General features: G+C 37.1%; 1 protein-coding gene across 1 annotated transcript in view; it reads left to right on the forward strand.

The window, feature by feature from the left end:
* The window catches only part of TRPC4 (transient receptor potential cation channel subfamily C member 4), a 208,835-nt gene that overhangs the window by 86,211 nt on the left and 106,996 nt on the right, over positions 1-15,628 (forward strand). The window contains exon 3 of the mRNA XM_059144454.1: positions 13,958-14,476. Within this exon, the coding sequence (XP_059000437.1) occupies positions 13,958-14,476 (519 nt within the window). The remainder of the gene's footprint in view (positions 1-13,957; positions 14,477-15,628) is intronic.

Genomic DNA, 15,628 nt, shown 5'->3' on the forward strand with positions numbered 1-15,628 from the left:
ATAGTTGTCTTTCTCTGCTTGACTTATTTCGCTAAGCATGATACGCTCTAGTTCCATCCATGTTGTTGCAAATGGCAAGATTTCATTTCTTTTGATGGCTGCATAGTATTCCATTGTGTATATATACCACTTCTTCTTGATCCATTCATCTGTTGATGGACATCTAGGTTCTTTCCATAGTTTGGCTATTGTGGACATTGCTGCTATAAACATTCGGGTGCATGTGTCCCTTTGGATCACTACATTTGTATCTTTAGGGTAAATACCCAATAGTGCAATTGCTGGGTCATAGGGCAGTTCTATTTTCAACATTTTGAGGAACCTCCATGCTGTTTTCCAGAGTGGCTGCACCAGCTTGCATTCCCACCAACAGTGTAGGAGGGTTCCCCTTTCTCCGCATCCTCGCCAGCATCTGTCATTTCCTGACTTGTTGATTTTAGCCATTCTGACTGGTGTGAGGTGATATCGCATTGTGGTTTTGATTTGTATTTCCCTGATGCCGAGTGATATGGAGCACTTTTTCATGTGTCTGTTCGCCATCTGGATGTCTTCTTTGCAGAAATGTCTGTTCATGTCTTCTGCCCATTTCTTGATTGGATTATTTGTTCTTTGGGTGTTGAGTTTGCTAAGTTCTTTATAGATTCTGGACACTAGTCCTTTATCTGATATGTCGTTTGCAAATATCTTCTCCCATTCTGTCAGTTGTCTTTTGATTTTGTTAACTGTTTCCTTTGCTGTGCAAAAGCTTTTGATCTTGATGAAATCCCAGTAGTTCATTTTTTCCCTTGCTTCCCTTGCCTTTTGCGTTGTTCCTAGGAAGATGTTGCTGCGGCAGAGGTCGAAGAGGTTGCTGCCCGTGTTCTCCTCAAGGATTTTGATGGATTCCTTTCGTACATTGAGGTCCTTCATCCATTTTGAGTCTATTTTTGTGTGTGGTGTAAGGAAATGGTCCAATTTCATTTTTCTGCATGTGGCTGTCCAATTTTCCCAGCACCATTTATTGAAAAGGCTGTCTTTTTTCCATTGGACATTCTTTCCTGTTTTGTCGAAGATTAGTTGACCATAGAGTTGAGGGTCTATTTCTGGGCTCTCTATTCTGTTCCATTGATCTATGTGTCTGTTTTTGTGCCAGTACCATGCTGTCTTGATGATGACAGCTTTGTAATAGAGCTTGAAGTCCGGAATTGTGATGCCACCAACGTTGGCTTTCTTTTTCAATATCCCTTTGGCTATTCGAGGTCTTTTCTGGTTCCATATAAATTTTAGAATTATTTGTTCCATTTCTTTGAAAAAGATGGATGGTACTTTGATAGGAATTGCATTAAATGTGTAGATTGCTTTAGGTAGCATAGACATTTTCACAATATTTATTCTTCCAATCCAGGAGCATGGAACATTTTTCCATTTCTTTGTGTCTTCCTCAATTTCTTTCATGAGTACTTTATAGTTTTCTGAGTATAGATTCTGTGTCTCTTTGGTTAGGTTTATTCCTAGGTATCTTATGGTTTTGGATGCAATTGTAAATGGGATTGACTCCTTAATATCTCTTTCTTCTGTCTTGCTGTTGGTGTAGAGAAATGCAACTGATTTCTGTGCATTGATTTTATATCCTGACACTTTACTGAATTCCTGTATAAGTTCTAGCAGTTTTGGAGTGGAGTCTTTTGGGTTTTCCACATATAGTATCATATCATCTGCGAAGAGTGATAATTTGACTTCTTCTTTGCCGATTTGGATGCCTTTAATTTCCTTTTGTTGTCTGATTGCTGAGGCTAGGACCTCTAGTACGATGTTGAATAGCAGTGGTGATAATGGACATCCCTGCCGTGTTCCTGACCTTAGCGGAAAAGCTTTCAGTTTTTCTCCATTGAGAATGATATTTGCGGTGGGTTTTTCATAGATGGCTTTGATGATATTGAGGTATGTGCCCTCTATCCCTACACTTTGAAGAGTTTTGATCAGGAAGGGATGTTGTACTTTGTCAAATGCTTTTTCAGCATCTATTGAGAGTATCATATGGTTCTTGTTCTTACTTTTATTGATGTGTTGTATCACATTGACTGATTTGCGGATGTTGAACCAACCTTGCAGCCCTGGAATAAATCCCACTTGGTCGTGGTGAATAATCTTTTTAATGTACTGTTGAATCCGATTGGCTAGTATTTTGTTGAGTATTTTCGCATCTGTGTTCATCAAGGATATCGGTCTATAGCTCTCTTTTTTGGTGGGATCCTTGTCTGGTTTTGGGATCAAGGTGATGCTGGCCTCATAAAATGAGTTTGGAAGTTTTCCTTCCATTTCTATTTTTTGGAACAGTTTCAGGAGAATAGGAATTAGTTCTTCTTTAAATGTTTGGTAGAATTCCCCCGGGAAGCCGTCTGGCCCTGGGCTTTTGTTTGTTTGGAGATTTTTAATGACTGTTTCAATCTCCTTACTGGTTATGGGTCTGTTCAGGCTTTCTATTTCTTCATGGTTCAGTTGTGGTAGTTTATATGTTTCTAGGAATGCATCCATTTCTTCCAGATTGTCAAATTTATTGCCGTAGAGTTGCTCATAGTATGTTCTTATAATAGTTTGTATTTCCTTGGTGTTAGTTGTGATCTCTCCTCTTTCATTCATGATTTTATTTATTTGGGTCCTTTCTCTTTTCTTTTTGATAAGTCGGGCCAGGGGTTTATCAATTTTATTAATTCTTTCAAAGAACCAGCTCCTAGTTTCGTTGATTTGTTCTATTGTTTTTTTGGTTTCTATTTCATTGATTTCTGCTCTGATCTTTATGATTTCTCTTCTCCTGCTGGGCTTAGGGTTTCTTTCTTGTTCTTTCTCCAGCTCCTTTAGGTGTAGGGTTAGGTTGTGTACCTGAGACCTTTCTTGTTTCTTGAGAAAGGCTTGTACCGCTATATATTTTCCTCTCAGGACTGCCTTTGTTGTGTCCCACAGATTTTGAACCGTTGTATTTTCATTATCATTTGTTTCCATGATTTTTTTCAATTCTTCTTTAATTTCCCGGTTGACCCATTCATTCTTTAGAAGGATACTGTTTAGTCTCCATGTATTTGGGTTCTTTCCAAACTTCCTTTTGTGGTTGAGTTCTAGCTTTAGAGCATTGTGGTCTGAAAATATGCAGGGAATGATCCCAATCTTTTGATACCGGTTGAGTCCTGATTTAGGACCGAGGATGTGATCTATTCTGGAGAATGTTCCATGTGCACTAGAGAAGAATGTGTATTCTGTTGCTTTGGGATGAAATATTCTGAATATATCTGTGATGTCCATCTGGTCCAGTGTGTCATTTAAGGCCTTTATTTCCTTGCTGATCTTTTGCTTGGATGACCTGTCCATTTCAGTGAGGGGAATGTTAAAGTCCCCTACTATTATTGTATTGTTGTTTATGTGTTTCTTTGATTTTGTTATTAATTGGTTTATATAGTTGGCTGCTCCCACGTTGGGGGCATAGATATTTAAAATTGTTAAATCTTCTTGTTGGACAGACCCTTTGAGTATGATATAGTGTCCTTCCTCATCTCTTATTACAGTCTTTGGCTTAAAATCTAATTGATCTGATATAAGGATTGCCACTCCTGCTTTCTTCTGATGTCCATTAGCATGGTAAATTCTTTTCCACCCCCTCACTTTAAATCTGGAGGTGTCTTCGGGCTTAAAATGTGTTTCTTGGAGGCAACATATAGATGGGTTTTGTTTTTTTATCCATTCTGATACCCTGTGTCTTTTGACAGGGGCATTTAGCCCATTCACATTCAGGGTAACTATTGAGAGATATGAATTTAGTGCCATTGTATTGCCTGTAAGGTGACTGTTACTGTATATGGTCTCTGTTCCTTTCTGATCTACCACTTGTAGGCTCTCTCTTTGCTTAGAGGACCCCTTTCAATATTTCCTGTAGAGCTGGTTTGGTATTTGCAAATTCTTTCAGTTGTTGTTTGTCCTGGAAGCTTTTAATCTCTCCTTCTATTTTCAATGATAGCCTAGCTGGATATAGTATTCTTGGCTGCATGTTTTTCTCGTTTAGTGCTCTGAAAATATCATGCCAGCTCTTTCTGGCCTGCCAGGTCTCTGTGGATAAGTCAGCTGCCAATCTAATATTTTTACCATTGTATGTTACAGACTTCTTTTCCCGGGCTGCTTTCAGGATTTTCTCTTTGTCATTGAGACTTGTAAGTTTTACTATTATGTGACGGGGTGTGGGCCTATTCTTATTTATTTTGAGGGGCATTCTCTGAACCTCCTGAATTTTGATGCTTGTTCCCTTTGCCATATTGGGGAAATTCTCCCCAATAATTCTCTCCAGTATACCTTCTGCTCCCCTCTCACTTTCTTCTTCTTCTGGAATCCCAATTATTCTAATGTTGTTTCGTCTTATGGTGTCACTTATTTCTCGAATTCTCCCCTCGTGGTCCAGTAGCTGTTTGTCCCTCTTTTGATCAGCTTCTTTATTCTCTGTCATTTGGTCTTCTATATCACTAATTCTTTCTTCTGCCTCATTTATCCTAGCAGTGAGAGCCTCCATTTTTGATTGCACCTCATTAATAGCTTTTTTGATTTCAACTTGGTTAGATTTTAGTTCTTTTATTTCTCCAGAAAGGGCTTTTATATCTCTCGAGAGGGTTTCTCTAATATCTTCCATGCCTTTTTCGAGCCCGGCTAGAACCTTGAGAATTGTCATTCTGAACTCTAGATCTGACATATTACCGATGTCTGTATTGATTAGGTCCCTAGCCTTCGGTACTGCCTCTTGTTCTTTTTTTTGTGGTGAATTTTTACGTCTTGTCATTTTGTCCAGATAAGAGTAAATGAAGGGGCAAGTAAAATACTAAAAGGGTGGCAACAACCCCAGGAAAATATGCTTTAGCCAAATTAGAAGAGATCCAAAATCGTGAGTGGGGAGAAAGGGGATAAAAAGAGGTTCAAAAAGGAAGAAAGAAAAAAGAAAAAAAAAAAAAAAAGAAAAGAATTTTTTTTTTAAAAAAGAAAACACCTAAGAAAAATGTAAAAAAATATATATATATATTAGATAAACTAGTAAAAAATCGTTAAAAAAGAAAAAGGTAACAGTTAAAAAAAAAAAAAATTTTACCCGAAGGCGAGAAAAAAAAAAAAAATGAAAAAGAAAAAATTAAATTAACTGCAAGACTAAAAAACATCACAGGAAAAAAGCCATGAGTTCCGTGCTTGGCTTTCTCCTCCTCTGGAATTCTGCTGCTCTCCTTGGTATTGAAACCGCACTCCTTGGTAGGTGAACTTGGTCTCGGCTGGATTTCTTGTTGATCTTCTGGGGGAGGGGCCTGTTGTAGTGATTCTCAAGTGTCTTTGCCCCAGGCGGAATTACACCGCCCTTACCCGGGGCCGGGGTGAGTAATCCACTCGGGTTTGCTTTCAGGAGCTTTTGTTCCCTGAGCGCTTTCCGTAGAGTTCCAGAGGACGGGAATACAAATGGCGGCCTCCTGGTCTCCGGCCCGGAGGAGCCGAGAGCCCAGGGCCCCACTCCTCAGTGCGCCCTCAGAGAACAGCGCCCAGTTACTCCCGTCTGCCTGACCTCCGGCCGCGCTCCGAGCTCACCGAGCCTGCGACCGGTTCAAGGTAACACGGAGCTGCGAGCTTACTGTCGGCTCTGTCTCTGTAGCCGGCTTTCCCGTTCCAATACCCGCAAGCTCTGCGACACTCAGACACCCCCGATCCTTCTGTGACCCTGCGGGACCTGAGGCCACGCTGACCCCGCGTGGGCTTCGCCCCGGTTTAGCCTCTGGAGCGATGTCCCTCAGCGGAACAGACTTTTAAAAGTCCTGATTTTGTGCGCGGTTGCTCCGCCGCTTGCCGGGAGCCGGCCCCTCCCCCCGGGGTCTATCTTCCCGTCGCTTTGGATTCACTTCTCCGCCGGTCCTACCTTTCAGAAAGTGGTTGTTTTTCTGTTTCCAGAATTGCTGTTCTTCTTCTCTTCGATCTGCTGATGGATTTTCAGGTGTTTGCAATCTTTAGATAAGCTATCTAGCTGATCTCCGGCTAGCTGAAGCAGTCTCAGCTTGCTACTCTCCGCCATCTTGACTCCTCCCTATCTAATGAATTTTTAAACATAACTCTGAGTTGAAACTCCCTTATGCTGATTTGAGTTAGACTGAGTATATGAAAGAGATAAATTTAATATTTATAATCCTGAGTTTTTAAAGATGAAGGTTTTGATACATTAGATAAAAATATTGATGCTAAAAGCAAGATGATACTAAAGAATTCAACAAGTTTTTATTGGAGCACTTTAAAAAAAGCCTCATAAATTTTCTATTATTGTGCCATCAACTGGAATTTTTTAAAAGTGATTGAACCATAGAAATTTCATGTTAGAGTTGGGATATTGTTTTTCATACAGCAGATTTATTAGGAGGAATTCACAAGCTAATTAACTAATTAAGAGTAGAGCCAGAATAGAATGTAGATCTATTTAGTCAGTGATTTAGGACACTCTAAATATTATAATACAAGTAAATTTCTTTTACTCATTTTATACAACCCACTATAATAAATGCTAATTTGAGGAAATAGGTACTCTTAAATTGAATGAATGTTACTCTAGAATGAATTTCTCTCCTAGAAATTTAAATTTTAGCATTGACAGTTCAAAAACGTCTATCTTAGTGGCAAAGAGACATTTCTATATTTGGGTAGAATATCATACTTTAGACTTTAAGCTATATGCCTCAGATTGGTGCTGAATCACTTCAAGGTGAAGATTTTTAATAAATTTGAGAAAAGCAATCTACTTACAAGTTAATGGATTCTTTGTATTCATCACTTTTAATGTTATGTGGCATGAAAATGATTCCATTAATAATGTAACTAGTGTTCTGGTAAGGTTGACAAAAAGCATTGAACAAATATTCATTAATAGAGCTTAGACCAGAGATCCTTCTAGTTTTGCAATATAAGAAACAACTTTTCCTTGGTTTTTGGATACTCTTTTAATTGCATGTTCTACTTTGTTGTGGATTATTAAGTGAAATATGCCATTCAACCACTTGAATTTATATTTAAAAAAGGGCATGTATGTGTGTTGTTTGTTTATTAGTGATGTGAGTATATATTTTTATGCTTGTATATTTGTCAGGGTATAATGCTTTTATGTCTATAGATTTTTACTTCAGCTAAAAGTCACGCATGGTGTGATTTTCATCTACAGGCTCATGATATTCACATCTGTCCTTAAATATGCCAGATGGCAAATTAAAAAAGAAAATTGAAAAAAACACCTATTTTTCTATCAAAATCATGTTTAGGTAATAGCTACTGAGTACCTACAGTGACCTATTTATTTATTTTAATGTTGGGAGCTTTGCTTTTCACCCATAACATTGGAACCACAAAAGGAAAGAGAGAGAGAGAGAGAGAGAGTGAGTTACATGTTGAAGATAGTAAAGCAAAGAAGAGTTATTGGGACAGAAAGTAGATTGGTTAGAAATGAAGTATGACAAAGGGGAAGCAAGCTCATTTTCTGAATTTTCTAAAAGTTTCTGAGATCCAATGTCTTACATTGCTGACTTTTAAAAAGTTCTGAATATTTAATAGATAACAAAGTTGTATCAACTTACAAATGCCTGGGCTACCAGAGCAAAAAACTGAGGGGCGTATTTTACCTTTCATTTTCTCTCACCTTCTGTGATTGACTGTGATTGGGTCCTTTGCATTGGAGCTGGTTTCAGTTACTCATTGGAAAACTCAGAAATCTGATTCCATGACGTCACCCAGGAAATGACAGTCACAGTGAGTATTATAGTCTGCAGCACATACCATTAGGTACTTCATTAAGTGGAAAAAAGAATAGCAGCCCCAACATTCTAACATTTCCATAAAAACCATTTAAATCTGCACTTTTCTGTTCCCAGTATATTTGATACTTGTTAAGGAAAGTAAAATGTTGCAGAGTACTAAATTCTTGTTAATACTGAATGAAAGTCACCAAATAATTCTTAACATCTACAACATATTTTTTACAGTTAATAGTTTATGCTAACTCTACTGCCCCATTATAAAGAATATAAAGCAGAAACACTATCCTGAGATTTTGGCGAGCACTTGGAAAATTTTCAGAACAATTAAAAACTTGGTGAGCGTCTGATATGCTGTTGCAAACACTTGTTTCTTGTTTTTCTGAGTATTTCGCATGGTACCTATTATGGTGCTGGATTTATAGTAAGTTAGTAAACATTTGATTCAGTTTGCTGAGAGATCTGGGAATGTGTCAAGTATGGCAATCTTCTGTGTGAGGGCGTGGACTGTTTTACCTTCATTTTTCTTAATTTCTCAGAGTCTAACGTTGCACCAGACAATGGAGTCAATAAATATTCACTGATTGATGGACAAGTGAATATTAAATCAAATAGTTATAAGCCATGGAAGTATGTTAAGAAAGGGAATTGTCTGAGAGATTATCATTTCAGAAAATTTATCTTTGCAAAGTGGCAGGAAAGAATTAAAGGTCCTCAAGACTTGTATTTTCTGGTTATTTAGAGTAGTTTGTATTTTATATTAATACCTTTTATAAAACCTTCATGTCCCCCTTTTGCTTTACCAAGGCTTCTGTTCTATTAGCTGGTTAAGTAGAGAGCCTTTTGTTCCACATCTTCCTTTCTCTCAATCTCTCCTCTTGTTCTGTTTTTCTTTTTAGAACATTTAAAAATTTATATTTTCCTACCTTTGCATTGATCTTTGATTAACTGTTACATCCATTTAGCGCCTCTCATTTGTCCTTTCCTCACTTCCCCATCGTCTTGTCCCACGGTAGATTCCTCAGGAGGGACATTGTAAGCCTAGCATTTCCTGAATCCCTGCACATTTAAAACTGCCTTTTCTAAATGAAACTAGATGAACTCAATAACTTCCCCCAAAATGCAGTTTTTATTAACAGACCCTATTATTGATAGAAAAGCCAAGGTATTTATTATGCAATAAATAGGAAAAGTTATTGAATATCCCATAAAAGAATAGCAGGCACTCAGGGTTTTCACATTATAATTTTGAACTTTCAAAGATCAAATAATTTCAGTGTCACTTATTTTTTCCCACACAATATGGAAAATGGATCGATCACATTTTGGATTCCTCAAGAAGCAGATAAAGTTTTTTTTTTTTTTTAAATTCATTTATTTGAGAGAGATTGAGAGAAAAATAGAAAGAGAGAGAGAAAAAACACAAGCAGAGGGGAGCAGCAGAGAGAGAGGGAGAAGCAGGCTCCCCGCTGAGCAGGGAACCTGACATGGGGGCTTGATCCCAGAACCCCAGGATCATGACCTAAGTCAAAGGCCGATGCTTGACTGAGTCACCCAGGTGCCCCAAGAGGTAGATAAAAGAGATGATTGCAAAAGTTTTATTGGAAAATAACATTTTGAAAGTAAAAGGGAGGAAAGTGAGATTGAGAAGGGGAAGCCATTAGACCATGACCCAGAACTGACAAAAATCCTTGCCAGTGTAAAGGGGAACTCAGAGAAAAATTACCTACTAGAGATGTCCCGTACTGGGTAGAAATAGCTAGGTCCTTGTCAACCCACTTATTCAGTCTACTGTCCAGGGCTCCAAAATTGAGGAAGAACCTGAAGAGGTAGACAGCTGGAGTCTATTAACGCACTGCCAGGTAGGCAGTGAATCCTCTCTTGAAGAAAGATCTGAGGGGTGCCTGGGTGGCTCCATCAGTTAAGCATCTGTCTTCGGCTCAGGTCATGATCCCAGTGTCCTGGGATCGAGTCCCACATCAGGCTCCCTGCTCAGCGGGAAGTCTGCCTCTCCCTTTCCCTCTGCTTGCACTCTCTGTCTCAAAGGAATAAATAAAATTGTAAAAAAAAAGAAAAAAAAAGAAAGAAAAATAAGAAAGTTCTGAATGGCACATCTCCCTGTATTCCAAAGGAAGAGAGAATCTATATGTTTTTTTATGAAGCAAACACAGTATTCATACCAAAATTTGATGAAGACAGCATAGTAAAGATTATAAAGCAATCTCATTTATGAACATGGGTATAACAATTCTAAATAAAAATATTACACATTTAAGCAAATGGAATTCATTTCAGGAAAGCTAGAATGTTTCAATAGTAAAAAATTGATTTATTTAATTAGCCACATTTTTAGGAGTAAGAGGTTCAATTATATAATCATCTCCATGGAAAAGGCCTTAGCAAATTCAACAGCCAACCTTGATAATAAATAAAAAATTCAAAATGATTTTTTGACATAAGGAATGGCATAAACAATTAGGTAGATATATAAACTAATAGGTAGATAATTGATAATACTAAGTATAATTTGTGGTAGTCTTGAAAATTGCTGTAACTGCTTAAGAAAAATATTTGACCCAAAATTGCGTTCTTAGATATGTATTAGCAGACACAGACAAAAATATGCATAGAAATTGTATTCTTAGCTACAAGTAGAAACTGTAAATCACACAAATATTATCAATATGAGAATATTAAATAAACTGTGCTGTCTTCATAAATCAAAATATTATGCAGAATGGAATTTACAAAAAAGATTGCTTCTAACAATAACAAAGTATTTCAAAGAGCTAATGTTGGGGGGGCCTGGGTGGTTCAGTGGGTTAAAGCCTCTGCCTTCGGCTCAGGTCCTGATCCCAGGGTCCTGGGATCTAGCCCTGAGTTGGGCTCTCTGCTCCACAGGGAGCCTGCTTCCTCCCCTCTCTCTTTCTGCCTGCCTTTCTGCCTACTTGTGATCTCTGTCTCCCTGTCAAATAAATAAAATCTTAAAAAAAAAAAAAAAGAGCTAATGTTGTCCAAAGAAAGCTAGATGTGAAAAGTATATACTTGAGGTTTCATTTATATAAAGTGAACAGGTGTGTGTGAAAGTGATCTCTGGCGATAGCGTTTAGGTTTGTGATTACAAAATGTAGCAACTGGGAGGTGACAAGAGGAAGGTTCCTGAGGTGCACACCCTCTCCTGGATTATAATCTGTGTTGTGTCACACAGGTGCACACATATTTTAAAAATACATCAAGCTTCACATTAACAGTTGTGCATTTTAATGAAGGTATGTTATACCTCAATAAGTTCAAAGTGAATAATTATTGCAATTAAACACTAAAATAAAAGAAGAATCTATGGGTCCATAGGAATACTCATAGTAAAAAGGAGAAGAGGGCATTATTTTACATATAGAGGAATACAAGCTAATAAACGTAGACCTGATAATAGAGTAAGATAACCTCCAATTTTCAAATACTATGTAATCATTGGTGCAGGCATGTAATTAGTACTGAATAATAGGCAATTTTTTAAGTGTTTTTGTTTGATCACTATTTTTCTTAATGGAATGGGAGAAACCCCAGAACCTGGGCCTAAGACATGCATAAACACTGACGTGTGCCTAAGGCGCCACAGACTCTTTCATGAAGGACCTCTAAGGCCAAACAGTCCCCAGGGTCCAGTGGTCCCTGTCCAGCTGGTTGTCAAACAACTGATGGTAAAGACAACATATAATATATTATTGAATTTAGAACACATTTTAGAGTAAGAGGTAACTCTAAGATAATTAAAATTGCATAACTTAAAAAATAGTTATTTATTGACCACTGAATTATTGTATTATATCTAAAACAGTTTCTTTCAAGGGTGCCTAGATGGCTCAGTTGGTTAAGCGTCTGCCTTTGGCTCAGGTCATGACCCCAGGGTCCTGGGATCAAGACCCACAGCAGACTCCCTGTCAGTGGGGAACCTTCTTCTCCCTCTCCCTCTGCCTACTGCTCCTCCCCCACCCTGTCAAATAAATAATGAAATCTTAAAAAAAAAAATTTCATTAAAAATTATTTTCTAAAATAAATGCTTATAAAAGATATAGTGACATCCATATATTTAAAGAATTAAAAATTCACAATGATTTTTTGACTATTAAGAATCATGAACAGAGTATTTATTTTTGGTATATTTTATCAGTTATTTTGCCATCTCTCTTTCTAATACTATGACACTGACATTCTCCTGAAATATAAATGCTTTTTAATATGGCCATATTATACTTATTTTTTCATAAAAGTTTGCTGAAATATTCTTCAAAGTTGCATTTTATGGTTAATAAATTTAAAATTATTTTTAATTAAAATAACTTTTAAAATAGCTTTAAGAACTACAGAAATCTAGAATGAAATTCTACTGAATCCAGAAAACCCCTCCAAATTGCAGCTATCTCTTAAATATACATTTAATGCAGGAACTTATTTATGCTGTTTTTGTTTTTCTTCATGTCTGCCATTGAAAACCTTGAAATATAGTTAATTAAAAGATTAATTCTTGTTTAATTTTAACTAGGGGCATTTTTCTCTTTGTAATAAATACATAGTTAAATTTTCAACTATGTAATACTGAAAATGTAAGATAGTTACTTAAAAAGTAATGAGGTATGTATTGATCCTGCTTGAACATACAGTGCTACCTCAACAGTGTTATTCCGAATTTTATAATAAGTAGGTACTATCTTTTATCAACTGATTGCATATATTTTAAATAACCTTTAAATAGATAACTAAATCTCATTATTCTTTATGGAGTGTTTCTTATAAAACAAACAGATATTCTATTTTTTAAAGATTTTATTTGTTTATTTGACAGAGAGAGAGAGACACAGCAAGAGAGGGAACATAAGCAGGAGGAGTGGGTGAGGGAGAGGCAGGCTTCCTGTGGGGCAGGGAGCCTGATGCAGGGCTCGATCCCAGGACCCTGGGATCAGGCAGCAGCTTAAGGACTGAGCCACCCAGACGCCCCCAATAGAGATTCTAAATGGTCAAATAGGTTAAGAGGCACACAGGCTTAATTATTCTCATAAAGATATATCTCTACTTATAAATAGTCTAACTAAGGTTTCATATGAGTTTTGTTTTTCTCTATGTAGTTGTTTTGCTTTTGATCCTTTTATGGTTTCCTTTTTAGTTTACAGTGTATTTTATACAGTACATGGGTCATCATTTTTTCTACCATGTCTTTTTAACTTATCCTTATACAGCACTTATTTTCATAGATGCCTCTTTATGCCCGCAGGAAGAACTATTAAACCAAACATTGGACAGTGGTGTGGTGTGGTGGAATATGCCCAGGCTCAGGTGTTAGGAGGACCCCGGTGCAAACAGTGGGTCTTGCACTTAACGAACTGAAGGCTCCCAACTAGAAAGTGTGAAGAATTGTGAGGGTTAAGGCACCTAGCAAATGTCCACTAAATAGTGACTATTACAGCATTTTTGTCATTACCATTCCAAGAGAAAAACCGAAAGGAAATGGTGCATGAACACACCGGTGACCTGATTCATTGGAAACCATTTGTTTATTTCTGATACAATGGTGACGGAGCACTTGTGGTCCTCTGGAAAACAGACCATAAAGTGTTAGATGAAAGCAGAAAGCAGGAGGCTAGCCTTCTTACATTCTGCTGCCACCATTAATCATTGAGTTGGTTTTAACAAACAAAAGCAACTGAAGAGCTAAAAGACTTCTCTTGTAGAGGAAAAGCTTGGGTTAAAACAAATGATTAACTATTATTCAGTGTATTTCTGGATTACTTTGGGAGTCCACACCTTGGGGAAAGAAAAGCAAAGACTGGGTGTCAGAAAATAAGTTGGGAGAAGAAAGTCTTTTACGAAGTAAAGACCTCCCATAGTCACTTATTTTAAGATTTCATAAAATGTCAAAATTCAGGTTAAACAAATATAATAATATAATGTGTCATTATATTGAAAATTGGACAATATAATGTGTCATTATATTGGAAAGTTTTTTTTTTTCCAAGAATTTTCTTTTGTTTTTCAGCAGAAAAAAAAAAAAAAAGCCATCTCTTTCCTGCAGAAAATCTTGGCAAAGATTTATGAACTTTGTTCAGCCTCGCTCTAGCACGCTGTTTGAAATTCACTGGCTTGAACAAATGAATAAATATTCATCACCTCGGCTTTCTTCTTTTTCCTAGGTGCCTCCCATACTCCTTGATAAGCAGTTCTCTGAATTCACTCCAGACATTACACCAATCATTTTGGCAGCCCATACAAATAATTATGAAATAATCAAGCTTCTAGTTCAGAAAGGAGTCTCTGTGCCCAGACCCCACGAGGTCCGCTGCAACTGCGTGGAATGCGTCTCCAGCTCGGACGTGGATAGCCTCCGCCACTCACGCTCCAGACTCAACATCTACAAGGCCTTGGCCAGCCCCTCCCTCATCGCACTGTCAAGTGAAGATCCTTTTCTCACAGCCTTTCAGCTAAGTTGGGAGCTTCAGGAGCTGAGTAAAGTGGAAAATGAATTCAAGTCGGAGTATGAGGAGCTGTCCCGACAGTGCAAACAGTTTGCGAAGGACCTACTGGATCAGACAAGGAGTTCCAGAGAACTGGAAATCATCCTTAATTACAGAGATGACAGTAGCCTTATAGAAGAACAAAGTGGAAATGATCTCGCCAGACTCAAATTGGCCATAAAGTACCGTCAAAAAGAGGTGAGTGTTGCCAGACCTTTTTATCAAAATATCATATGATTTAATCACAGTGACGTCAACCGATACTCTGAAATTATGTTTGGGCTTTAGAGCCTTTTCTACTTATCTGGAAGTGAATGATATTTATGGTTTGCCAGATTAATAATTACGAAACACAAGGAAGAACGGCAAGAAATGGCGTAATAACTGGTGATGGCATTAGGCAAATGTGTTAAGATGTACACATTTACTGTGGTAAAATGGAAAAACTGATGAATTTTAGAATCTCCACACTGAAGGTTCTGGTTCTACCATTTATAACTCTTGTTCCTTTACAGATCTCTTTGAGATTGGTTTCCTCCTCTGTTTAATAGTTATAATATTTTGTTATATGTATTTATTTATACATATAAAATATATTCCTCAGAAATGTGTGGATGTGTGTGAAGGCTTTAGTAAGTTATAAGTCCTTATGCTAATAAAATACATTATTAGAAGTTATTAATAAAGAAAAAATATTAGTCCAACAACAGATGAAAGTGTTGAAACCTCTCACATCTGGTTTAGTCTCTTGATTGGTCAGGAATAAGAGATTAAAGATGCCTAGTTGCAGAAGAGTTATAATTTCTCATGAAATTTCCATGATTTGAATATTAAGTAAAGAAAACTCAGAGCTGTCATGCTCATCACCTAGCATAATTGTTTTTGTTTCCATCGCTGAGTTAAGTGAGTTCTCCAAAATCCATTTTACTTCCATCCTCAGAAAATATGGGTTCTATGTTTATTCTTGAATTATAGTAATTATCTATTCTAGGAAATCAGTTGGAGAAAAGTATATAAGGTAAGATGAAAAATAAAAGAGACTTCTGAATAAAAATGTATTCATTTTTTTTGCAGTCGGCCCTAATTTTTCTACATTAGCTTTGGCTGCTTTGTCTACTGCTACTTACTAAATATTTAAGGATCAAGCTACCTGAATTTACTTCCTTGAGTTTTTTCTGTAGTTTTTGGCCAGTTGTCATTGGAGACTGAAACTAGTTGAAATGATCTTTTCCCCTAACAATGAAGGAAATAGCTCCTTTTGTGTGCATTCCCTCTGATTCCAGATTACACATGCTAGTTGGAGCCCTGTCAACAGTATCAACTAATTTTTTTTTTTTTTTTTTAGCTTCT

This window comes from Mustela lutreola, chromosome 13 (genome assembly GCF_030435805.1).
Source record: "Mustela lutreola isolate mMusLut2 chromosome 13, mMusLut2.pri, whole genome shotgun sequence".
Classification (NCBI taxonomy): domain Eukaryota; kingdom Metazoa; phylum Chordata; class Mammalia; order Carnivora; family Mustelidae; genus Mustela; species Mustela lutreola.